General features: G+C 40.3%; 1 protein-coding gene across 2 annotated transcripts in view; it reads left to right on the top strand.

The window, feature by feature from the left end:
- Dlic (dynein light intermediate chain) overlaps nucleotides 1–25518 on the top strand; it is an 83512-nt gene that overhangs the window by 23238 nt on the left and 34756 nt on the right. For both annotated transcript variants that reach the window (XM_080278050.1, XM_080278051.1), the window contains exons 5-8: nucleotides 2335–2507; nucleotides 3990–4219; nucleotides 5879–5993; nucleotides 13222–13434. In XM_080278050.1, coding sequence (XP_080134176.1) covers nucleotides 2335–2507; nucleotides 3990–4219; nucleotides 5879–5993; nucleotides 13222–13434 — 731 coding nt within the window. The remainder of the gene's footprint in view (nucleotides 1–2334; nucleotides 2508–3989; nucleotides 4220–5878; nucleotides 5994–13221; nucleotides 13435–25518) is intronic.

Genomic DNA, 25518 nt, shown 5'->3' with positions numbered 1-25518 from the left:
TGCCCCATATAAAGAGACATGAGTTGGAGGAGTACTGGCTCGTGGATGACATTACTACTATCCCAATATTCGGGAAGTATATGTCACGGGATCGGTTCCGACAGCTGCTTGGATACCTGCACTTCGCTGACAATGCAAACCCGTCCCAAACTGACCCTTTGTGGAAAGTGAGGGATTTTCTCAACAGGATTAGGGATCGATTTATGCGATTTTTCCGGCCTATGCAGAAAGTCGTCATAGACGAATCCCTGGTATTGTTCAGAGGACGTCTCAAATTCATGCAGTACATCCCCAGCAAAAGCCACCGCTTTGGGATAAAGTTCTTTGTGCTGTGTGACTGTGAGACGGGGTATATCCTGGATTTTGTCATCTACTCTGCTAGCACAATGGATGTGAACAGGAAAGACCCCCTTGGCTTCTCTGGCTCTGTTGTAAAAGTGCTGATGGAGAGGTATTTTGGTGGTAATCATGTGCTGTACACAGACAATTACTACACAGCACTGAAACTCTCCAAATACCTTGCTGAACACGGCATTGGCACTGTTGGCACTGTACGGAGCTATAGGAAAGAGTGGCCTAGTTTCCCCGAAGCATCATCATCATCCAGGGGAGATGTTCACCTGAAGAAGTCAGACAAGCTTCTTGCGATCAGGTGGCATGACAAGAAGGTCGTGAATATGATCAGCACCATCCACAAGGGGGAATTGCAGAGTACTGGGAAGGTCAGCTACAGGACAGGAGAGCCAATCATGAAGCCTGATGCAGTCATTGATTACAATGTCAATATGAGACTTGTTGATAAGTCTGATATGATGATTGGCGAAATCGACTGTCTCAGGAGAAACACCCGATGGTACAGGAAGGCTTGCCTGCACATGCTCGATATGTGCATGCTCAACGCCTTCATTCTCTACAAGACACAAGTCGGGGGCATAAGGCAACCATCACTGAGACAGTTTTCCAAGACTGTCGTGCAGCAGCTACTTGCACGATTTGGTCAGGTGACAGCATTGATCCCGAGGCGACACTCTGACACACAACCTGACCGTCTTGAGTGCCGCAATTACATGAGCCGGCACCAGCTTTTGAAATTGCCTCTTACAGCAGGCGGCAGGTTGTCACAGGGCCACTGCAGAGTATGTTCTACCACCACACGGAGGCCTAGGACAAGAAAAATGAGCACACACCAGTGCCTGGAATGCCAAGTCGCTCTACTGTATGTGTAACTCCGTGCTTTGCCGAGTACCACTCTCTGAGTAAATACTGAAAGTGACAGTGATATATAGTGATGCGACAGTGACGTGCTTTGCCAATAATTGTATAATGGATAATTTAGTAATAAGGGATATTTTGCAAAAAAAAAAAAAAAGGAAATATTGGCCAGTATAATAAAAAAAAAGGAAATATTGGCCAGTATAATAAAAAAAAAGGAAATATTGGCCAGTATAATAAGTGATATTGTAATAAGAGAATCTGCGGCACTTGTGGAATTCTGCGGCACTTATGTAATTCTGTGATGCGCCAGTGACGCAATATAGTAATAAGTGCAGTGTAAATATAATGTATATTGCCCAGATTATATGTAAAATAATATTAGAAGTTAGAAAGAATGAAAAGATCGCATGAAACGTCAGTGAGCGGGTGCCGCCGCAGTGAAGTGAGGCGCAGCCGCAGTGAAGAGCGGGCGCAGCCGCAGGGAAGTGCCTTTTACCTACCTCAGTGAACACAGAGTGGGTGTTTATCGTATGTACAGTGTTCATATATGTTTATATTACTATTATGAGAGAGTGGTTGGCATTTGGTACTGGTGTGTGGGGCGCAAAATAGTTATTTCACACCCCTCACTTCTAACGGCTCTCCCCGTCCTGTGAAAGTCAACAAAGTCATGAAACCTACATCAATGGAAAGCTGAAGGTTAGTACTTTCTAATGGTACCTTATTTTTTTCTCTAGCTTTATTCTGTGCAGAGTTATTAAGGTTTAAAGGTTTGTTTACATTTGGCTGAAACCCCCACGGGAGAGGACAGTCAGACCAAAACAATACCCGCGGTTAAAGGGTTAATCTGGTAGGCCTGTTCCATATGCCCCACGTTACAGGCAAGAAGTGTCCGGTGGGCCCCGAGTTGTCCTGTAGTCCACGTGGTTTTTCCCATGCAACTTATGGTATCTGACATGTACATTGGTTTGTCTAAGGGTTCTCAGAGTGTTCATTAGATCCAGTATCCGGTCTACCAGGGTATGGTAAAGTGAGGGTTTACTGTATTTTGTTAGTTTCTTTTTTTCACTAATAGTTGTTTATATTTTTGATGTTTCATCTTTCACATATGTTATTCAGTGACACGATGGTGGCAAGACTATGTAGAGCCAGGTGATGAACTTGAAGCAGGGTCACCAATGAAGAGGTCATCTCGGAACCTAGAGGGCGGCGATGATGACCCAGTTTTGCCGCTACCAGAGAATGTACTCACCAGGAACCTTGGCCTCCATGTTATTGTTGTTGTCACTAAGGTAGGCAGTATGTCATTCAGTAGCTTTGGCCATTACACTTTTAGTACTTCTGTGGCAAATCCCAGTACAGGGGTTCTCAAGGGCAAATATGACCATTTGATTCAGTTGACTTGTTACCCATTATACATAGATATGACTGTAGCCTATTGTGCTAAGCATGCTGTTGATAGTTCTTCCACTTTTGTAATTTTTTTTTTCATTCCCTGTTTCAGGATCATACCTTACCCTGTTTTTAGATCTTTAGGTGAGAAAAAGGGTCAGGATGATGAGGACACTGGTGATAAGTGAGTGGATGTGTGACCTACGTCACCGGTTACTCTTTGGGTAGCTTCTGCAAACACCTTTTTTATTTTTATTTTTTTTCCCAACCTTATTAATACCATAGCTCCTTGGTTTCTGTTAATTCACGTAAGAGAAAGCATTGTTGTCATTCATTTAGCAGACTTGTATAAGACTGAGGGCAGGAGGGAGTGAGCACTCACATTTTTTGTCTGTTTATAGAACCTTGTCAGCTCCATCTCAGACCATATATAGTTGGTGTAGCAATATGTTTACTGTATCAAGCATTATCATGGGTGATTTTCACATAATGGACACTTCCTGTTCCTGGGTTATGCAAGGGATGCATTCTGGAAGACTTTGCAAAAGGGAAAAATTGTGAAAGTTGGATATACGGTGGTATATATGCAGACATGGGGTTTCTTATGAAGTGAGTTGGAATTGATTGGGAGGATAGGTAAACTGGAAATGAAAAAAAATTGTAAATTAACCAATTTGGAATTGCCTTGGTGAATTTATGTGTATTAATGTTACATTGAATAAATAACTTTTTTTTTTTTTTTTTAAGTGGTCAGGGACTAAATCCTGTTTTTACAATCTTTGGTCAGCATGCTTAAATTTCATAAAAGTTATCTAATTCTGCTTTGTGATTTTTCCAAAAGTTTTTGTTTATTTGCATTTGTAATATCTTGAATTTGTTCCCTTATTTTGAAATATCCATACTAGATTCAGTGTTGTATATATGGAAGAAATGAGAGCCATGCTTACAGGGTTTGGTGATTAGATGATTTTTGCCTTATTAATATCTCTCTCTCTCTCTCTCATAATTTTCTATCTTACTCTTTACTTTTTGGTAGTGTGTTCCTTCAGTGCCTTAATATACCTTAATTTTGGCACCTGGTGGTTTAGTGCGTAATTGCAGCATTCCAATTGGATTGAGCTGGTGAAGGTTTATATCCAAGGGATGGTTGGGGTTTATTGCTGACGTAATGCCACTCGGATGAGAGAGGCTGGTCACTCTTATGTTAAATGTGAGGACCAACTTGCCTAGCCCCAGGCTTCTACGCTTCTCATGGGGCAGTGTAGGATTGGATGATGGATGGATGGATGGATGATTTTACTTAGTTAAGAGGCTGAGGTTAAGAGATTGATTTTGCTTCTTTCTAGAACTACTTAAACTAATAAACCTCTGTTTCCTTCCAGACTGATTATATGTCAACGTTAGAAAAAGACTTCGATTATAAAGAAGAGCACTTTGACTTCATCCAGCAGTCAATACGAAAGTTCTGCCTCCAGTATGGTGCAGCACTCTTTTACACTTCAGTAAAGGAGGACAAGAACTGTGACCTCTTGTACAAGTACCTAGTCCATAGAATTTACAACTTCCCCTTTAGAACGCCAGCTTTGGTTGTGGAAAAGGATGCTGTCTTTATGTGAGTTACTGTTTAAATTTACTGTAAATATTTCACCACTGCAATAAGATATGTTTTCAGGGATTGAAGAGTGAGAGAGAGAAATTTTCCTGCCATTACTGTTCCACAGTTCGTACAATCAGCAGACGTATAATGCAGGAGTTTAGTTGGCAACATGCTGAGCATTATGGAAAATCTCTTGGAAGTCAGAGGCTGTGGGGAGAAAGGAATTTGTGTGGCATCTTCCTTATTGTCATCGTTAATAACCCCCCTAAGTCTGCCATAACCTTCCCTTTGGTGGCTTTATAGTGCCAAACATTCAAAAGGAAGCATAACAATACATGTGGAGAAGCATGCTTAAGGTAATTAAAGTGAACTGTAATGGAAGATGGGATTGGTGCAGGGGAGTAGGGGGTGTGCAGTGGACCTGTGAGCAGTCACATCCTGCATGTTTGGAAGGATGGACATGTGTAGTGGCTGGAAACGCCTTATTTGGGCATATTTGGGCCCTGTTACATGTTGTGCACCTTGTTAAATTATCTTGAACCTGACATTCGGCTAAATTTCCTGTATGCAGATAGTGCTATGGCAGTGTTTGTTATGAGTGGACTTACTGTGCTTCACACTTAAGGGATGTCTGTCACTTTCCTTCCTGACACGTCATATAAAAGAGGATCACCCATTGCCTGAGGGGTATATCAAATATGCACTTCTCCATACATACTTGTTCCACTGTTTTAATCATTTTGTCAGTTCTGTCATGTCGTTATACCTTCTAGTATATATTTGAGATAGGATCCAAAAGGTAAGGGTTACTCAGTCTGCACCTAATGTGGAGGGAGTAAATGGCCAGTAATAATTCTTCCTCAGTCTCAGATGTAGCTGTTCTTCTTGAAACACATCGAAGAAGTAATGAACTGGTTGGAAGAACTTTGCATGAATGAGTTTATGATAAGGCTTCCCTATTTTTACCCAGTAACATGATGGTTATTGGCTTGACCATAGTAGATAGGCAGTGTGAAGTACAGTACATAAGTATAGATGGTTATGCCTGTAGTATGAGGTGGAGTCAGGATCTGGGGTGCTTGAATGGTGAGGGAAGGAGAGTGTGACCATTGGACAGTTTGTTGATTGTCCTTCCTCAGTCAATTTTTTTTTATGCTCTCTGGACCGTATCTAACCCCGTCTATGGGTGAGAAACGATGTAGCGATGATGGTGATGATGATGATGCTGTAAGCAGTGTAAAAGAGGTATATGTGTTAATCTTAGCTTGGACTTTGATTTAGTGTACATGTGATGGAGTTCTGCATCAGAGTGAAAATTTGTATGGATACAGTAGTTACCAAGGTTAGATCTACGCTTCATTCTTGTGTACTTCCTTCCTGATTGGTGGTAGCTAAGCACCAATGTCTGTATCTGAGCTTTTCTCTCATCACTTCTGATGGCTTGCTCCCTGCTGGACTATGTGATAGGGGATGGCTATGATGGCTTGCTCCCTGCTGGGCTGTGTGATAGGGGATGGCTGTGACAGAATTGCCACCAGGCTACTCTATCATCACATGCCCTTCTTACTCTCTTAGACACATTTATCATTCAGGTTTATACTAATGTCTTTGATGTACTCAGAAATTAGGTTGTGATGATTGATGGTGAAGATTAAGCCATTGTTTATATTGCAGCCCAGCAGGATGGGATAATGACAAGAAGATTGCCATCCTTTATGAGAACATGCACACCATGAGCCCAGATGACTACTACACTGATGTTATCGTCAAACCACCAGTTGCCCGCAAGGTCAGGAATGGTTGCTTGGTCATCAGCTTACTGGGTTCTTTAGCAAACTTGCATGCCTTTAACCCTGTCACTGCTATGTATGCACTTAGAATCAGTCAGGCTCACAGCACACAGTTTTGTTCAGCCAAGGAAAATGGTAATAGTTATCCTAAAAAGTTAAAAACACTCACAATTTACCCTTCAGTTGCTGTGAACATGATCAGACTAACAAGATAGTTTTATTCAGCTGAAAGTAGCTGTTTGTTGGATTGTAGGCCTAGATATTGGCAAGCTGCACTCTTACCCTCTCCCTTCCATGCACCTTTTAGTTAAAGTTGGATTATTTAACTCCAAAATCAGTTCAAAACTTCTCATGTAGTTTGTTTTTTAATGTTTTTGGAAAGGTATGTGGAAGAACTTAGGGAGAAGTTACAACAGATATAAGAATGTGTGGTGTATGTTGGACAGGGTCATTTACTAAGTGTGTAGATCATATTTACAGTAAAGTAAATAGTGGAAAGGTATGTAAAATGGATTAATAGATGCTTATGATATTTGTTGATCTAGAAAATCATATGACAGGGAGAACTGGAGAGGTTATGGAAGTTGTGGTTAGATAACTTGCATGTTATTTTTAAAGTACAGTAAACTCCTGATTATCAGGTGTAATAGAGCCAAAGGCCTGATGGATACTGTCAAAATGCTAGATTATGCAAAAGTCCCCCATAGGGGCCCCTAAATCCCCAGCCCTATAACACTCATCCAGTGTCTAACCCATACAAAACGCTTTAAAACATCAAAAAATAGCTAACTGACGTTCCTAATTATAAAATACAGTAATCCCGCATATTTCGCGGTAGTTACGTTCTTGCAACCCCCGCGAAAAGTCAATTCCGCGAATACTCTATTAACAATTGAAAACTTGCACTTGTGTCCACCATGCTGCCCATCACACAGTCCATGTCCATACTGACTGCGAGACAATTCGCCGTCGGACAATTCCCCGTCAAAACATGGACGATTCCCTTCAGAACAATTCGCACCCTGGACGATTCCCTGCCATTTTATAAATATACTAATCAATACTTTCATCAATATACTTATTATTAATTAATCAATACTTTAATAACTATATTTCAGGGGGATCCAGCAAAGTCTATGTTCAGTAGCGTAGGTTCTGGATATTATTTATTAGTTGCACCTTTAGTCAATAATTAACTTGTTTCTTCCTCGTTGTAGTCGCCTTTGAATTATATTCTAGTGTCACCCATAGCTATCTTCATTAATGAAGGCGAATTGTTTTGTGTTTGTTGTGACTGCGAATTGTCCCGAAACCTCCATACTCATCCCGAAATACCTTCTTACAAGATTGAAAGCACATACTCCATTATGAAGGAAAAACGTAAACACCGTACTGTAATACACAATTATCTACACATTTATTAACAAAACAGTACAAAATAAAAAGATGCATTAACTGGTGATAGCAAACACTCGCACGGTCGTTTCTTAGCTTGTCCAGTAACACAATTTTCTCTGCTAAGGTCATAACTTGATCGTTTTGTCACTCTGGAGTTCTTACTAATTGTATTATTAGCCTTTGGTGAGGCTGGCTTACGTCCTGGGGCCATGTGGAAAGCAAGTGGGAGGCAAGAGGCTCATATCATAGTGTGGTTACAACCACAACAGCCACTTACGGCAGGCAGGCGTTGACTGAAGAATGCGGGGCAGGGAGCAGTGTTGCCATATCCAAACAACGAAATTATGCTAGGGCAATGAAAAAATTATGCTAGATTGAGCATATTTGTTCCAAATAAAAAATGAATTATGCTAACTTGAAGCTAAATGATAAAATTCTATACATATTCGTGCAACATATTAATTATGTATTTTTACTATGAAAATATTAAAATGAACCTACATACAGTAAGAGGATAAATATCGGTATCTACCCATACTGCTTTTTCCCACGAAACTTACGTTTTTCTGATGGATTTTGATGTGATTCGTTCGATTTTGAGCATCATTTCCGTCGGAAATAACCAGATTTTGAGATATGACCCCCCCCCCATCCCCCTGAAATAATGAGGGATCTTTGGGGAATCGGGGGTTATAGGGAGGGGGGGAAACACAGAAAATGGTCATTTCCGACTGAAATGAAGCTGAAAATCGAATGAATCATACCAAAATCCATCGGAAAAACCTAGGTTTCATGGGTAAAGTACAAAGCTCAAACTTATCCTAACCTAACCGAACCTAACCTAAAACCTAACCTAACCTAACCTAATCCAACCTAACCTAACCTAACCTAATCCAACCCAACCAAGCCCAAACTGAAAGTAACCAACTATTCAAACATCTTACCTTATTCGTCTCTCTCTCTCTCTGATTTGTAGCTTTTATAAAATTATTCTAAAAATATTCCATTCCATTCTAAATTATGCTAGAATGATTCTAAAACTTCTAATATGCTAAAAAATATTCCAGACTCGAAAATTTGATCAAAATTATGCTAAAACAATAAAATTATGCTAGATATGGTAACACTGGCAGAGGGGCCACGGGAAAGGGACAGAGGGTGGCGTGAGTTTACCGCGCTACAATTGGAAGCTGCGGGAATTTCAATTTTTTTTTTTTCTGTATATTCAAGGATATTTTTGTTGAACTTATTAATGCTAAGAAAATCCGCGAGAGGGCAAAACCGTAGACAAAAAATCCGCAAAAAATGCGGGATTACTGTACTGTACTGTATTGTTAAGTACACTAATTTTATGTACAAAAGCAATTTTAGGTTGACGATGGGGATAATATCAGAGTCCCCCCAGCCGGGAGACCTGTTTTCTTTCACCCTGCAGTACTGTATAAACACATGCATTGTAAAACCCTTACCAAACACTGTAAATCATCAAGAAACAGCTAAAAGACGTTCCTAATATTGAAATCCTGTAATGTACTATGAAGTACTGTACACTATAATTTTCTGTTCAGAAACATTCTCCTCCTAACGCACCGCCACCACCCTGTGAGCTGCAAGGCCCACCATCTGTCAACCCTCCCTTTCATATTAAAGTACAGTATAACCCCATTCTTTCTGTCTATTTCTTAATTTTATTTCATTGTGATTATGGCTGGATGTTTGATGACAACAGCTGTCTCATGCCAGATAATAATGTACTTTTAGCCAGATGAAAGGGTCCTTCATACCAGATAATGTCAAAGATTTTATGCTTACTGCCGGATATCATTTTAATTCAGCTATTGGTTGAAAGGAGCCTGATTGATTACTTGCCTTTAGAGAGGTCGGTGCTGGGAATGGTTGCTGATCTGAGGGCCTTGAGAGGATGTTGTGGAGATCTGTCAGATCATGTGGTTGTAGTAAGCAAGATCAAGCTGAGAGGAGCAGTCAGGGAGAAAGACTGAAAGTCGAGAAGCTGAGGATCAAAGAAATGGCAGATGAATACAGGACTTAAGTGGGAGAGGAGTTGGAATCAATGAATTACAATGAAATGGATCTGGACAGCCTGTGGAGTGCATGTAGGCATTGCTTAGTTAGGAATGCTAAAGCAGTGTGTGGTGTGGCAAGAGTAACAAAGAAGAAAGGTACAGAATGGTGGGATGAAGAGGTTAAAAGAGGAGTGGAGGAAAAGAGGAAGAAGTGGCTAAAGTGGTTACAGGACAGGGGTTCAGTAGAAATAAGACCTGAATATATTGAGAGCAAGAAGCATGTAAAGAGACTTGAGAGGAGGAAAAAAGAGGAAGTATATGATGATCTAGGAAGAGAAATGAATGCAAATCATAATGAAAATAGGAAGTTATTCTGGAAAGAGGTGTGGAAATGTAGAATTGACAGCAAAAGAAATGTGAAAGTGTGAAGGATGTAAGTGGTAGATTACTGACCCATGAGGATGAAGTACGGTAAGGACTAGATGGAAAGAATATTTTGAAAGCCTGGTGGATGGGAATAGAGAGAGAAGAGCTGCTGTAAACATGATTGGTTTCCGGGGTGTACAGAGAAGGAATGCAGTGCCAGGAGACGTGACACTCGCACAGGTGAAGAGCGCTGTGAAGCGGCTAAAAAATGGGAAAGCAGGTGGGGTTGATGAGATGTTGCCTATGCAGAGATGATTTAAGTGTAGTGGAGAGAGCGGAATGAAGTGCTTGTTGGAGATATGTAATAATGCATGGATGGGTGAAATTGTGCCAGCAGAGTGGAAAAAGGCAGTGACTGTGCCTCTGTACAAAAATAAAGGTTAGGGAATTGAGTGCAAGAATTATCGTGGCATAAATCTGTTGAGTGTTGCAGGGAAGGTATATGGAAGAATTATTATAGAGAAGGTAAGAGAGATACCAGAATTCCTAATGAGTGATGAACAGGGTGGCTTTAGGAGTGGCAGAGGCTGTATGGATCAAATATTTGCAGTGAGACAGATAATGGAAAAGGCGTGTGAAAAGGACCATTAGGTGTTTATGGCATTTATGGATCTGGAAAAAGCTTATGACAAAGTAGACAGAGAAGGATTGTTTAAAGTTTTGCTCATGTGCAGAGTAGAAGGTAATCTGCTAGGTGCTGTCAAGAGATTTTATAATGGTAGTGAGGCATGTGTAAGGGTAAATGGGCATCTAAGTGAATCATTCACAATCAGTGTGGGCATGCCACAAGGTTGTGTGATGTCTCCATGGTTGTTCAATATGTATATGGATGGGGTGATGAGAGAAGTAAAAACGCGAGTAATGGAGAGAGGGATGGCGCTGGTAATGAATGGTGATGGATGGAATATCTCAAATATGTTGTATGCTGATGAAGCAGTGCTACTTGTGAATACCAAACAAGAACTTGGTAGACTCGAGCAATTTTGCTGATATCTTAGTGTCGTGCCTTGAGAGTAAATGTTGAAAAGAGTAAAATAATGGTAATCAAGAGAGAAGGTGACTCCCAGTCTGATGTTAGTGAATGGAGAAAGACTGGAATTGGTGAGAGAGTTCAAATACCTGGGTACAGTGATAGAAAAGAGTGGAAAATGTGCAAAAGAAGTGGAAAGTAGAGTGTCACAAGGAAGGAAAGTAGCTGGTGCTATGAAGGCCTTGATAAGCAACAGAGGCTTGAGTGTTCCAGTTGTGCGATGCTTACATGAAGGAGTGTTAGTGCCAACTTTAATATATGGGTCTGAGACTATGGTGTGGCATGAAAATGAAAAGTCAGGAGTGAGAGCAGTGGAGATGGGATTGCTGAGGAATGTGTGTGGAGTACAGAGGGTGGATAGGATACGAAATAATGTGATTTGTGAAAGATGCGAAGTTAGGAAGTCTGTGGACACCAGAATCGAAGAGCGTATACTGAGATGGTATGGTTATACTGTATGGAAAGAATGGAATACAATAGAGTGGTGAAAAAGGTATCTCTGAGCAAATTTGAAGGAGGGAGATGAGGTAGGCCAAGGAGAAAGTGGAAGGATTTGGTGGAAGAGTGTGAGAGGAAGAGAGTAATGGAAGTTGGTGAGGCCAGGAGACTGACAAGTGTTCGAGTTGGCAGGATGAATGTTTTGAGAAGTGCCTGATCAGGGATTTGGCACCTTTTAAGCATGACAGCGTTTGGATTGACTGTATCGGATACATTTATGTGAAGCTACAGAACATAGTGAACGTGTTTTGGCATATCAGATAGAGCCAGGATTCTGGGTGCTTGAATGATGAGTGAATGGAAGCATGGCCCATTGGATTAGGCTGTTTGGACATTGCTACTCCGCACCCTGTCTTAGAGTGGGAAAGGAGATACGGATGATGATGATGATTTAATTATTTATTTATTTTATTATGTGGTGTCTGAGGAGTATGTGTGGAGTGACGCGTATGGATCGGGTGCGAAATGATGAAGTGCGAAGGAGAACTGGAGTTGTTCGGGAGATGGCTGGTAGAGTTGAGCAGAGGGTGTTGCGACGGTTTGGGCATGTGGAGAGAATGGATAATGAGCGATTGGTGAAAAAGATAACTAGATCTGATGTGAGAGGTGTAAGGCTGAGAGGAAGACCACGAATAGGATGGATGGACAGTGTGAAGAGAGCGCTGGATGTGAGAGGGATGTCTGTTGAGCAAGGAAGAGTGGCTGTGCGTGACAGAAATAAATGGAGAGAAATTGTGAATGAATAAGTGATGACGCAGCCCTGAGGGGATATTCTCCCGCATTTGGTCTGATCAGCTAGTCAGGTCAGGTGCGGGTAAGGGGATGGGTCTGTTATGATGTGGCAGGGGTAAACCAGTTCTGCTGTCGGGCCCTGCTGCAGATGTCACTGATTGCATTGCGCAGTTGACCCTTGTGCGGTGTGGTGCGGTGAAGATCTGTCCGTTCTCCCCTTTGGGGCTAAGATGCGAATGAATGTGTTTGAATGGATGAGTAAATGGGGAGTGGGTCGTCCTGTCTCAGCTACCTTCCTTTCCTTGGGGGAAACAGCCTAGGTATATAGATAGATAGATATTTTTCTTAACATCAGTAATAAAGTATATGTAAGGATATTCATCCATATCAGCATGCTCATTTCTGTGTTCCAGTTTGCATTTATCGTTTTCTCTAATAGGAGACATCTAATTGTCATACAGCATAAAACACTTCCCACTCACGTTCTGTAGAGAGTACATTTGGCATGAGAGTAAAGGCCCTTCATGGGAAGGAGAGACGGCAATTCCTTGAACTTTCTCCATCCACTTCCCATTTTAACAGTGGGGCTAGCCTGTATTTCTCATTCCGCGCTAATGATGTCCTCCAGATAGCAAAAGTCCTTGCATTTTAAGTGACAGTGTTCCCAGTTGACCTTTTCCATTCTGATTTCTACAGCCCCTGATGGAGTCCTACGTTTTGCACACTGAGAATTTTCAACATCCTGCAGTTTACCTCTGACACCAATGAATCTTTTGAGGGCCTAGTTTTTACAGATTGTGCACAGACAAGAATTCTTTCCACTTTTTCATACCACACAGAAACACACACTTTGTTCCGTAACATTTTTTCCTCACATCTACTGACTATGACCTTTGTTTTGCCAGTATTTAAACTTTCAGATCCTTTACTTCAGTCACATTTTCCCACCTCTTAAATTTTCTCTTCATCCTCATGCTGTCGACAGCCAAAATTGGTGTATCTTGACAATAGACAGCATATCCACATTTGGGTATACCGGTAGTTCTTTCATTTGCACTATTCATGACACTGAAATCAGGATGTATACACAAAGTATATTTTATGTGTGTGATTTCCCAGACAGTGGCACGAGAAGCAGAGGTGATAGCAGAGGAGGAGCAGTCATTCCTAGCACGGCATCTGACGCAACTGCAGGCGGGCGGCACTGGTGCTCCCCATACACCTCAGGGCAGGCAAGAATCACCCCTCAGGCAGTCTCCAGCAGTGCAGAAAACAAGTGACCGTCGGGTCTCAACTGGCGGCCAACCTAACCAGATTGGTTCACCGAAGAAAGTAAGTTCCCTTCTTTGTCATATATATATTTAGCACAGCTTTATCCCTTTTGCTATTGTTGACACCATTTGATTTTAGTTTCTTGCAGTAATTTTGGGCAGTCAAAGGATTTTTTAAAATTCTAACTAATCCCTTTTCAGATCTAGATGCACTTAGGAATATTGTTTTGGACTGAAACAGTTATATGCAGTATATACAGTGTACTATATATATATATATATCTATATATATATATATATATATATATATATATATATATATATATATGTATAATTAAAAACAAATTGTTGGAGTCATTGGATGAAAAACTATGGTAACATATGCTTTCTCTGCAGTGGACACATAGCTATATATTTTATTCCAGCTATCAGCTGATGGTACAGACAGTCCTAATCATAAGTATAATGGATGGATTCGAAAATATTATACACATAACTGTTACGGTAGATTGGGGTAACTTGGCAAAATTTCTTTGTTTTACTGACGTCTTAACAGCTAAGGAGAATGTTATACGGATGACTCATAACAAGGACATAGTGTATTGTTCAGCTGAGAAGAGTCGGAGAGGTCATTTGGTTAATATTTCTTGATGCAGTGTTGTTACTTTTTGTGGAAGGAAATGAAGATAAAGGTTATTGGTTCTTTGTACTGAAGTAAAGTAATTAATATTTAACCACATTTTATTATTTTGAAAATTACTGCCCATCAGTTAGAGGACATATTTCAGAATTTTATTTTGCTACCTCAAGAGCATTGTATTCAGCTCAGGTTAGACCTCTTGTCATGAATGGGTTAATAAAGACTATGTCTGATCTCTCTTGTTCAGAAATCTTTACAGTATGGAGTAAAGTCATTTAGAGAAGAAGAAAAAAAAAGAAGATAAAAAGTATGTCACTGAATAGAGAAGGTTGAAATAATTTGTGTAGTGCTCACTAGAAGAAGCAAAATGTGACCCGTACTGTTTGCAGAGTAACATAAGATTGTTTCATTTATTCATTCATTCATCATCAAATCCAGTGTTGCCCCATGAAGAGTGTAGGAGCCCGGGGCTAGGCAAGTTGGTCCTGACATTTAAAATAAGAGTGACCAGCCTTACTCATCCCTGAGTGCAATGCGTGAGCAATAAACTCACCACCCCTTGGATATAAACCTGCACATTCTCAGTCCGATTGGAGTGCCTTAATTGCCCAGTAAACCACCTGGTGCCATAATCTCATTCTTAAGTGGCATTACATGAGCAGTAAACCCCAAGCACCCTTTGGATTTAATCTTGCACAGGCTCAGTCTGATTGGAGTGTCTTAATTGCCCACTAAACCATTAGGTGCCATAATTTGGTTATATGGGAGGAGGCATGGTAGGCCAAGGAGAAGGTGGAGAGATGTGGTGGAAGAGTGTGTAAGGAAGAGAGGTTTGGAAGTCGGTGAGGCCAGGGGACTGACGAGATCGAGCTGGCTGGATGAATATTGTGAGGAGAAGCTCATGATCGGATATGGCACCCCTTTTTAACGTGACAGCGTCCAAATTGACTCCATCGGATACGTTTATGTGAAGCTACAGAACGTGGTGAAGGTTTTGGCATATCAGATACACGTGTGAATGGAAGTATGGCCCGTTGGATTGGGCAATTTTGGGCTGTCTGGATGTTGCTACTCCTCACTCTGCCCTAGGGTGGGAAAGGAGGTCTGGATGATGATGATGATAATGGTTACCAGCCAGCACAGTAAATGGTTTCCCGGTGTACAGGAATCTTTTTGGCTTGTCACTTAGTGTAGAGTCGCCCGTAGACAGAAGGAAGAGGAAAGAATGAAGGAAAGAAAGACAAAAGAGGAAGGAAGGAAGAGAGGAAAGGGCAGACACCCTAGAGCAGCACTACAACTTGAGATTGTACATACGTACATACGTACATTTTAGATTGTACCTCAGTGAAAAATATTGTGAATAGATAGTCATAATATATAAGTAAGAAAGAGAACTTATAGGCAGATCTTATGGTAGTATTGTTTTGGGTGGCAGTGGGTAGTGTTTTTCCACGTAGACAGAGAAGGATTGTGAAAGGTTTCGCTCATATACCGGTATGGTGTTGATGGTAAGCTGCTAGGCGCCGTCAAGTGTTTTTATGATGGCAGTGCGGCATGTGTAAGGGTAAATGGGCATCTAAGTACTGTAAATGGTTCATGATCGGTGTGGGTGTTCGACAAGGTTATGCGATGTGCCCATGGTTGTTCAATATATGTATGGATGGGGTGATGAGAGAAGCAGAAACACGAGTAATGGAGAGAGGAATGATGTTGGTAATGAATGGTGATGGATGAAGTATCTCAAATTTGTTGTATGTTGATTATGCAAATACTGGACAAGAACTTGATAGACTAGTGCAGGGTTTTGCTGATGTCTCTGTGCGTCATGCTTTGAGAGTAAATGTAAAAAAGAGTAAAGTGATGGTTATTGAGAGAAAAGGTGATTCCCAGTGTGATATTACATTGAATGGAGAGAGACTTGAATTGATGAGAGGGATCAAATACCTGGGTACAGTGATAGAAGAGAGAGGAAAATGTGCAAGAGAAGTGGAAAGTGGAGTGACACATGGAAAGGAGCTGGCACTGTGAAGAGCTTGATAAGAAACAGAGGCTTGAATGTTGCAGCTACATGAGACTTACATGAAGGAGTATTAGAGCCAACTTTAACATACAGATGTGAGTCTATGGTGTGGCATGAAAATGAAAAATCAAGAGTGAGAGTGGTGGAGGTGGGACTGCTGAAGAATGTTTGTGAAGTACAGAGAGTGGATATGATACAAAATAATGTGTTTCATGAAAGATGTGGAGTGTGGAAGTCTGTGGACACCAGAATCGAGGAGAGTGTACTGAGATGGTACGGTCATGTGGAATAATGGATAGAGTGGTGAAAAAGGTATATCTGAGCGACTTTGAAAGAGGGAGTAGGTGAGGTAGGCCAAGGAGAAGGTGGAGAGATATGGTGGAAGAGTGTGTGAGGAAGAGAGGTATGGAAGTCGGTGAGGCTAGGGGACTGACAAGAGGTTGAGCTGCCTGGATGATGATGTGAGAAGAAGTGCGTGATCAGGGATTTGGCACCCCTTTTTAACGTGACAGCATTCGGATTGACTCTGTCAGATACGTTTAAGTGAACCTACAGAATGTGGTGAATGCTTTTGGCGTAGCAGGTAGAGCCAGGATTCTGGGGACTTGAATAATGAGTGAATGGAAGCACGGCCCATTGGATTGGGCAAACTTGGGCTGTCTGGTTGTTTGCTACTCCTCATTGTACCCTTGGGTGGGAAAGGAGGTCTGGATAATGATGATGATGATGAAATCTGATAATTTTTTGCACTTATTTCCAATGGTGAGATGCTTCTTTTTTAATATGTCAGCCTAAGAAGCTATCTGGGAGGCATAGTTTTTGTCAGACATAGTGCTTTATTGACTTGGTAAGTTTGAAAATTTGTCAAGTCTCAGGTTTAAACCATGTAATAACCACTTAAGGTGAGTGATGGTTGGCCACCATCGGCTTTGGGAGTGAGAACGGTGTGAGTGAGATGTGGCTACAACCTTGGTTACTAGCAGTGGAATCATTGCTCTTAAGCAGGAAACTCGGCCATATGTAAAGGGTCAGAATCCAATCTGAGACTCACACATAGTAGCAAATCTTATTACACATCTTAATTTTTTTTATATTTCCAAGAGCTTTCAGCAGCTGCTGGGAAGTAATTAGCTAGTTTTAGCATTTGGTGTAGCTCCAAGTCCATAGAAAATGTCATCTGTACCATGATCAACTTCAGTATGGTGATTCCTTTAAAAGGAAGTTTGGCAGTATTTTACTGATTGATCAGTTGATTAACCTTTTCTCTCTGATGAGGTATTTCCTATTTTATTTTTGGCACTTTCATATGATTTTGTCCAGTTAGAAGAGACCTGGAACTTGAGTTGTTATGTACAGTATAGCCCTCAATAAGTCCTTCACTGGTAGTATCCTCTTTTATGGGTAAGTCATATTTGAGATAGCAAGAATGAAATTAAATGTTGCCCTCTTGCTGAAGGAGCTAATAATAAGTTTATAAGGCTGAAAGTTGCAAGGTTAAATACCTGTAATATTCAAATTATGTTACAATTAAATCCACCTTTGTTCACATTTGCTTCTAGTTTTAAATGTTTCAGTTATAAGATGCATACTAATTGGTTTCTTGTTTCTCTATCCCATAATGACATTTATTCCATGTGTACAAAGTCATTGTTAATCATTTATAGTGGAAGTTTGTTCAAACATAGCACTGTACATATCAGTAGAGCAGACCAGAACACTCTATAGCAAGCTGTAGTTTATCTCAAGTCATTTATAACATAGGTAAATCCCTGTATTTACTGAAAATTTAGATTCCAGTAATTTGGCTAGATACTGCACTGAAATTTTTATAATGACCGCTGATTTTTTGGTAAATGAATAATTTTAAGAGTAGATAGATATTTATTGAACCAACCTTATGTTTGTATATATTTATCTTCAAATTGGTAATTCAGTATGTGTTAAAGTTATTGGGTGTTAGGTTATAAGCTCTCAGTACGTTGGTGCCATTTGTGGCCACATTGGTATGGTTTTGAACCATATATTGATCATATAAATGCAAACTGAGCTCTGATTTAATGGAAGGTCAAGTATAGATCATATATTTTTTTACTCCCGCTTTTAAGATATGGAGGCCGCCTTCTGTAAGTGTGCTATTTGTGTTCTGCTATGTCGCTCGGCTCGGCTTTCTGTTTTTTGTCTGTGTTCATCATTTTACCCATTTGTTAACCCTTTCAGTAGTGAGGTATTTCATAATTGCCATAAAGTTGAACATTACAGAACTTTGCTAGGAAGTACTGAACATTGCAAGGTAGTTTATATGTAGTACATGTATACCGGTACTTTATATATCCTGAAATAATCTTGAAATTTCGTATCTGTATCGAAGAAAAATGCATTTAGGTAATACAACAGTTATATGTTGAGAGATATGACAACAGTAATGATAGGTATGCTGTTGTGGTTTCCTTTTCACTTTTCAAGATCGACCCTACCTCATTTAATAGTTGAAAATATGGTTAGCATTGTGGTGATGAAACCAGATGTTCAGTATTACCCTTTAATTCTGTAATAGCCTCATGTTATGTTATGTTCATTGTTTCTGTCTGTCATGTGGCACTATATGTATAGATGTCCATGAGTAGGCATAAATATAAATCTTAATGCACATTGTAATAACATTATATCATTTCCATCTAAAATCACTCCATTACTTCTGGTGAAAATCATTCCCCTTACTTCCTGGTGCAGTGTAATTTTTTATCCAGTAAATTTGTTTTTTGTGTATACTGTAGTGCAGTTTAACCCTTTCATGGTGACCGGCGTTGTACAATGTTTTTCCGTAGCCTGGCTGCCGGCATCGATGCAACGTAACTTGCAGAAAACTGCAAAAAATTTTGGGAAAGGAATGGAGGTTTGGGAGATGTTATCACAGACCTACTGTAGCCCCTAAATCACTCAAACAGCCAGTACTTCTTGTGAATCAGTCATGAGTGGATTTCAGTCTTTTGCTTACCTCAAGTGTTAGTGTAAGTAAGAATAAGAAGCAGGAAAGTCAAGAAAAGAAAGTGCTTTAACCAGTATCTTTCTCCTCTCTTTCCTAAACCACCCAAAGTAAAAAACAACAACAACAACAACTCCATATAGGAATAAACATTATAGACAAAAAAGAGGGAAGACATTCATGATTATGATATTTTTACAAGAGGTACATATTATGCTATGTACTGAATATGTTCATTTTACATATTTCTTGTTTTGCACAAACATTTCAGCAACATATGAGGTGTTCTCATGGTGAAGATCCATCCATCCATCCATCATCCAATCCTACGTTGCCCCACAAGGTGCGTAGGAGCCTGGGGCTAGGCAAGCTGGTCCTGACATTTAAGATGAGAGTGACCAGCCTCACTCATCCCTGAGTAGCATTACATGAGCAATAACCCCAACCATCCCTTGGATATAAACCTTCACTGGGTTAGTCCAATTGGAGCACCATAATTACCCACTAAACCATCAGGCACCAAAATTTGATTATATGGTTTTTTGACAATATTATGTACTGACTTTGTTTGTATTACACTTATTTAGTAATTTCATACCATTTCAGCACCATTGAAATTTTGGGGGGGTTGAAAAAAAATTCTTTGTCACCAGTATCATCTGCGTAAAGTTCCTCAACTTTCATGCTCCATTGCACGGCTCAGGAAGCTCATGGTCTAGGAAGCTCAAAATTACACTGCCAGGTGCGTCTGATGTTCCCTTTCAATTTGGCAAGGAGAAAAAGAAATCAATTTTCGAAACTTGAAAAATCGGCCACATGGTCAGCCTATGGGTCCTGACAAAGTCTGCAGGCACAGCCATGGAAGGGTTAATAATGCAGTAGTGCAAATACTGTATACATGTAAATGGAGAAACATATGCATAACAGTTGCTACTGCAGGTGCCTGAAGTTTGTTATACTGTATTTAGTCTACTGAAATGGTTAAATTGCTCTTTTCTAAATGGCATAGTTAATTGATAATTTTTTTCTCCCCTTTTCCTTCAGCATATCTAAGATTCAGGATGCCTTTTTTTTTTTAGTTTATTTATTTATTTTTTTTAATATATATAGATGTCCAAATAATTTTAGAGGGTAACTTTAATTGAAAACTGGCATGAATTTTAATGTTGCCTCTTGTACTGGACAACCCTGCCTTTTGGTTTGTGATGCACCCAGCTGAGTTTGTGAGTGATTCAGTAGTTTTGTTAAGCAAGATAAGACTTACTTTTAAACTGTATGCAATTTGGCTACTAATTAGCACATTTTGCACTACTATTTGCATAGGATAATGGCAACCCTTGCACTTTTGCCTGTGTTACATGTAGTCTCATACCTCTCATGGCATGGGAGTAGGCAGGGGGGTGTTTTATCTGGGATTTCCCCTCTCTTCTGAGTCATCATATCCTAGTGAAGTCAATGAACCTTGCTCTGGATCTTCCCATCCCATATAGATGTGAGAAATTATGTTGTGATGGTGATGCTGATAATGATTAAGATGATGGGTAATAATGGTTTTCATTATATGGTTGGAGACAGCACCCTCCATTTACTGCAGAAGCCATGTAGCTCCTACAGCACATGAAGAAGGTGATCATTTTCCTCCTCCTATGATTCATATGTTAACCCTTTGAGGTGTAGAGATTTCCATAAGCTAAAGAAAATCACTCACCACTTGGATATTGAGAGAGATCAAAGATACACGATCTAGATTTTTTAACCTATTGCAGAAATAGGAATAAGGTTATAATGACATTTGGCTGCTCGATAATACTGTGTATAAGTATCTTTGAATGACCGACCTTGGTGATACTGTATTTGCTTTACGTGGATGAACGGAAGATCATATTCTCTTAAAATTCCCCAAAATTTATAACACATTTGCATCATTTGTAGTTGACCTCTTTAAGTTATGGTGAGTTTGGTGTATCTACAGCCAAAGTAAAGAAATCCGGTATGTTATTGAACCAAAGCTTTATGTTGACAGTAGTATCATTTCAGCACTTGAAATATCATTAAAGTATCTGTACACAGTTTATTTTGACTGTTTATGCTTCAAGCAGGTAACTTGATACTACTGTTATTACCTTCCTTTGCTGATGGTGTATTCTACCATTCCTTAGTGCATCTTGCTGGCTTTAATAATAATTTCAAATAAACTACAGTAGATCAGTTATTATTGGCAATGCCCCCTCCCTTAAATAGCATTACTTCAACTTCATAATGTCGGCTACTTTACTGCATTAAATGCTTGTTAGTCAGCATAAATAAATCATTTAAGTTATAGATCATATGTAAGCCAATTTTTAGCTCTTAGGCCACAAAATAATTATACGTGCTACTCTTTTACTCTTTCACAGATTTTCGTAGTGACCTGTATACCACTCTCATAGAAGCTCTCTTTTGTGTGACAATTTTGCCCTTTTGAAGAAAAATGTTGTATTTACTGCATTCTTTATCGTTCATATACTGTACATCTGCAGCGTACCTATGCAGACAGGTACATTCTTGAAAGACACATCTTGGTTAACCCTAATTAGTAACTTTTCATATCTTTATCATCATCATCATCATCGTCATATGGACCTCCTTTCCTGCCCTAGGGCAGGGTGAGGAGTAGCAACATCCAGACAGCCTAAGTTTGCCCAGTTCATTGGGGCATGCTTCCATTCGCTCATCATTCAAGCCCACGGAATCCTTGCTCCATCAGATAAGCCAAAAAAATACCTATATGTTAGAGTCAATCAGAATGCTGTCACCTGAAAAAGGGGCGTCAAATCCCTGGTTATGCGCTTCTCTGCACAATATTCATCCAGCCAGCTTGGTCTCTTGTCAGTCCCTTAGCCTCACCAACTTCCATACCTCTCCTCCTCACACATTCACCCACCATATCCCTCCACCTTCTTCTTGGCCTGCCTTGCCTCCTTCCTCCTTCAGATTCACTCAGATATACCTTTTTTCACCTCTCGATTGTTATCCATTCTCTCCGCATGACCAAGCAATCTCAGTACACTCTCTTCGATTCTGGTGTCCACAGATCTCCTCACTCCAAATCACATTATTCTGTATCCTATCCACACTATGTACTCCACATACATTCCTCAGCAGTCCCAACTCTACTGCTCTCACCCTTGACTTCTCATTTTGGTACCACACCGTAGTCTCACATCCGTATGTTAAAGTTGGCACTAACATTCATGTAAACTTCGTGCTGCCGCAACACTCAAGCCTCTCTGTGTTTTATCAAGGCTGTCGTAGCACCAACCACTTTCCTTCCTTGTGCCACTCTACTTTCCACTTCTTTTGCACATTTTCCGCTCTTTTCTAGCACTGTACCCAGGTATTTGAACTCTCACCAATTCCAGTTGTTCTCCATTCACTGTAACATCACACTGGGAGTCACCCTCTTTCTCAATAACCATCATTTTACTCTTTTCTACTTTTACTCGTAAAGCACGATGCTCACAGACATCTACAAAACTCTGCACTAGTCTACCAAGCTCTTGTCTGATGTTTGCAAGTAGCACTGCTTCATCAGCATACAACAATTTTGAGATATTCCATCCATCACCATTCATTACCAATATCATCCCTCTCTCCATTACTCGTGTTTTTACGTCTCTCATTACCCCATCCATATATGTATATTGAACAACCATGGAGACATCACACAACCTTGTGGCATGCCCACACTGATCGTGAATGGTTCACTTAGATTCCTATTTATCCTTACACATGCCTCACTGCCATCATAAAAACTCTTGACGGCACCTGGCAGCTTACCATCTACACCAGGTTTCTGACAGAGATGGAGCTCTTCCTGGATTGTGCGGAAATAATCGCTAAATCAGCGGCAAAAAAGGAGACCAGCCTATTTTGATTATGTAAATGAGTGCATGAGTGGTGGTGCTGTCAGTCAATAGTAAAAAAAAAACGCAGGTTTCGGTCAAAGAGTACAAGATACGGTGGAAATTGAAAGATTCCATGTGGTTGCACAGTGGCGGAGGGCGATGGATCTTGTTTACATATGGTGAAATAGAATTTGAGGGCTTCTCTGAAGACGATGTGGGAATTGGAAGTACTATGTTGACCCAAACAAGAGTAGCTGGAGTAGAGAAAACAGTGGAGAGGAATGTCAAGTGAGTGGATGATGATCGCCATCACCTACCATTAAAGGACTTTCAAAATATTCTTTCCATCTGGTCTGTACTTCATCTCCATGGGATAATAATCTACCACTTGCATCCGTCACGCTTTCACATTTCTTTCCACTGTCACTTCTACATTCCTGCACTTCTTTGCAGAATAACTTCCTATTTTCATTATGATTTGCGTTCATTTTTCTTCCTAGATCATCATTTACCTTCTTTTTCCTCTTCACTAGTCTCTCTACGTGCTTCTTAGATATTCATTTCTTATATCAGCTGAACCCCTGTGCTGTATCCACTCTATCCACTTCTTCCTCTTTTCCTCCACTGCTCTCTTCACCTCTTGTGTGTATCATACGTAGAAACATAAATCCATTCATCCATCATCCAATCCTATGTTGCCTCCTGAGAACCGTAGGAGCCTGGGGCTAGGCAAGTTGGTCCTGACATTTAAGATGAGAGTGACCAGCCTCACTCTTCCCTGAGTGGCATTACGTAAACCCCAGTCACCCCTTGGATATAAACCTACACAGGCTTCATCCGATTGGAGTGCCTCAATTACCCACTAAACTGCCAGGTTACCACCCAGCATATTAAAACCTTTTGGCTTGTCACTCAGTGTAGAGTCACCCGTAGGCAGAAAGAAGTGGAAAGAATGGAGGAAAGAAAGACAGAAGAGGGAGTGTAAAGTCACCCGTAGGCAGAAAGAAGAGGAAAGAATGAAGGAAAGAAAGACAGAAGAGGAAGGAAAGAAAACAGGAAAGGGCAGACACCTAAATCAGCACTACATTGAGTGAGTTGATGGTGAACGCCCCCACATACAAACCGTCAGTAAATGTTTATACAGTAAACCCTCTGTATAGCAAACTAATTAGAGAGAACATTAATCAGAAAGTTTATTATATCCAGTGTTTGAGCCATCTTAATTTACAAGTGCAAGTTCATTGTATACGTACTCTAGTTTGTCAGGCAAATTATGTGCAGTAAAGTTTTGTATTATTCTGCCTTTGAAACCAAGGTCATGTGTCACGGGGTTTTTATAACAACACGGTAATTTTGAAAAATAAATGGTTAAATGTTATTTAAATTGTTATTATTCAATAATATTGAAGAGCAGAGACAATGATTGTCTTGCTACATCAAGCAACGATTACTTTACGCTGACTTGCAAAGATTCTCTAAGAACGAGAATTTATAAACTTTCTCAACAGTACACAGCAGAGATTAATTACTCACAATTGCTGAATTACTGTACTGTTAGCCTCTGGAGAAAGTTACTTCACCCCTGACAATAACTAATACTAATAATAATAATCAGGTCCTTGCTGATGCATTAACTCCTAGGTGGCACAACGGATTTTAAGTTAATACAACAAGACTGGTCTAAGTACCAGTTATGAAAGCAAACGTTTATGCAAGCTAGGAGCTGTATGGGAAATAAGCTTAATTATGGAGAAATGAAACAAGAGTTTACTTACATTAAGCTCAAGAAAGGAACTGTTAAATTTATTAATCACAAAAAATAAATTTAACGTTACAATTCAAATCAATTAAATGAGACGCACTCGCTCACTCACACAGAAGCTAAATACTTACGCCTAGGAAAAACACCTTAACTAAGCTCTTAAAACTAGGAAATACACAAAAGAAATACCAGTCGATGAATGCTATGTATCACTACTAAGGTGGGAGTACTGGGATTACTGTACTAGTGGAGCTTGGGGTGCTAGCTGACCTCTCCAACTTGTTGAGCACAGAACCTTTCTCCGTCACAGCAAACACAAGACTGAATTCAAATAATGCCTAAGCAGGACGCACAGGCCACCGGAAGAAGGCGTGGCTAACGGTTGAATGAGCAGGGGCGAACAATAAAAAAAACAATAGTATCGCTCAGTACAGCACTTAGTGATGTGCATTAAATCGGCCACTCCTGAAAACGGCGACGAATGTTTTGAAAAGTATACTCCGAAATGGAGAGAGAAACGGTTAGCTGAGCGATACACAGTGAGTTTTCCACTAATAGTTCGTGGCTTCTCACAAAACGGAAATGTCGCGAATTGATTTGTGACATCATGTTTGACTTGTATGTATGGGGTGACTGGGATTTACCACTGAAAATTGCTCACGACACTTGTTTATCAACCCTAGTCTGTCTGGCTGAGCAGACCCATCGACCTAAGGCAAGGAACCATCCCTGAAGGGTCATCCCATGCGGCTGACAACACCTTCTGTTACAAGGCATGGGGAAAAGTGTGGGGGTTTGGTTCTTGGATGGATGCGACTTTTGTAGCATTCCACTCAGCGAGGGCACCATAGCT

Source organism: Coenobita brevimanus, chromosome 72 (assembly GCF_032717465.1).
Source record: "Coenobita brevimanus isolate Jiangsu-jjx chromosome 72, ASM3271746v2, whole genome shotgun sequence".
NCBI classification, from domain to species: domain Eukaryota; kingdom Metazoa; phylum Arthropoda; class Malacostraca; order Decapoda; family Coenobitidae; genus Coenobita; species Coenobita brevimanus.
The sequence above is the reverse complement of the archived record's forward strand: the minus strand, read 5'-3'. Positions and strand labels throughout refer to the sequence as shown.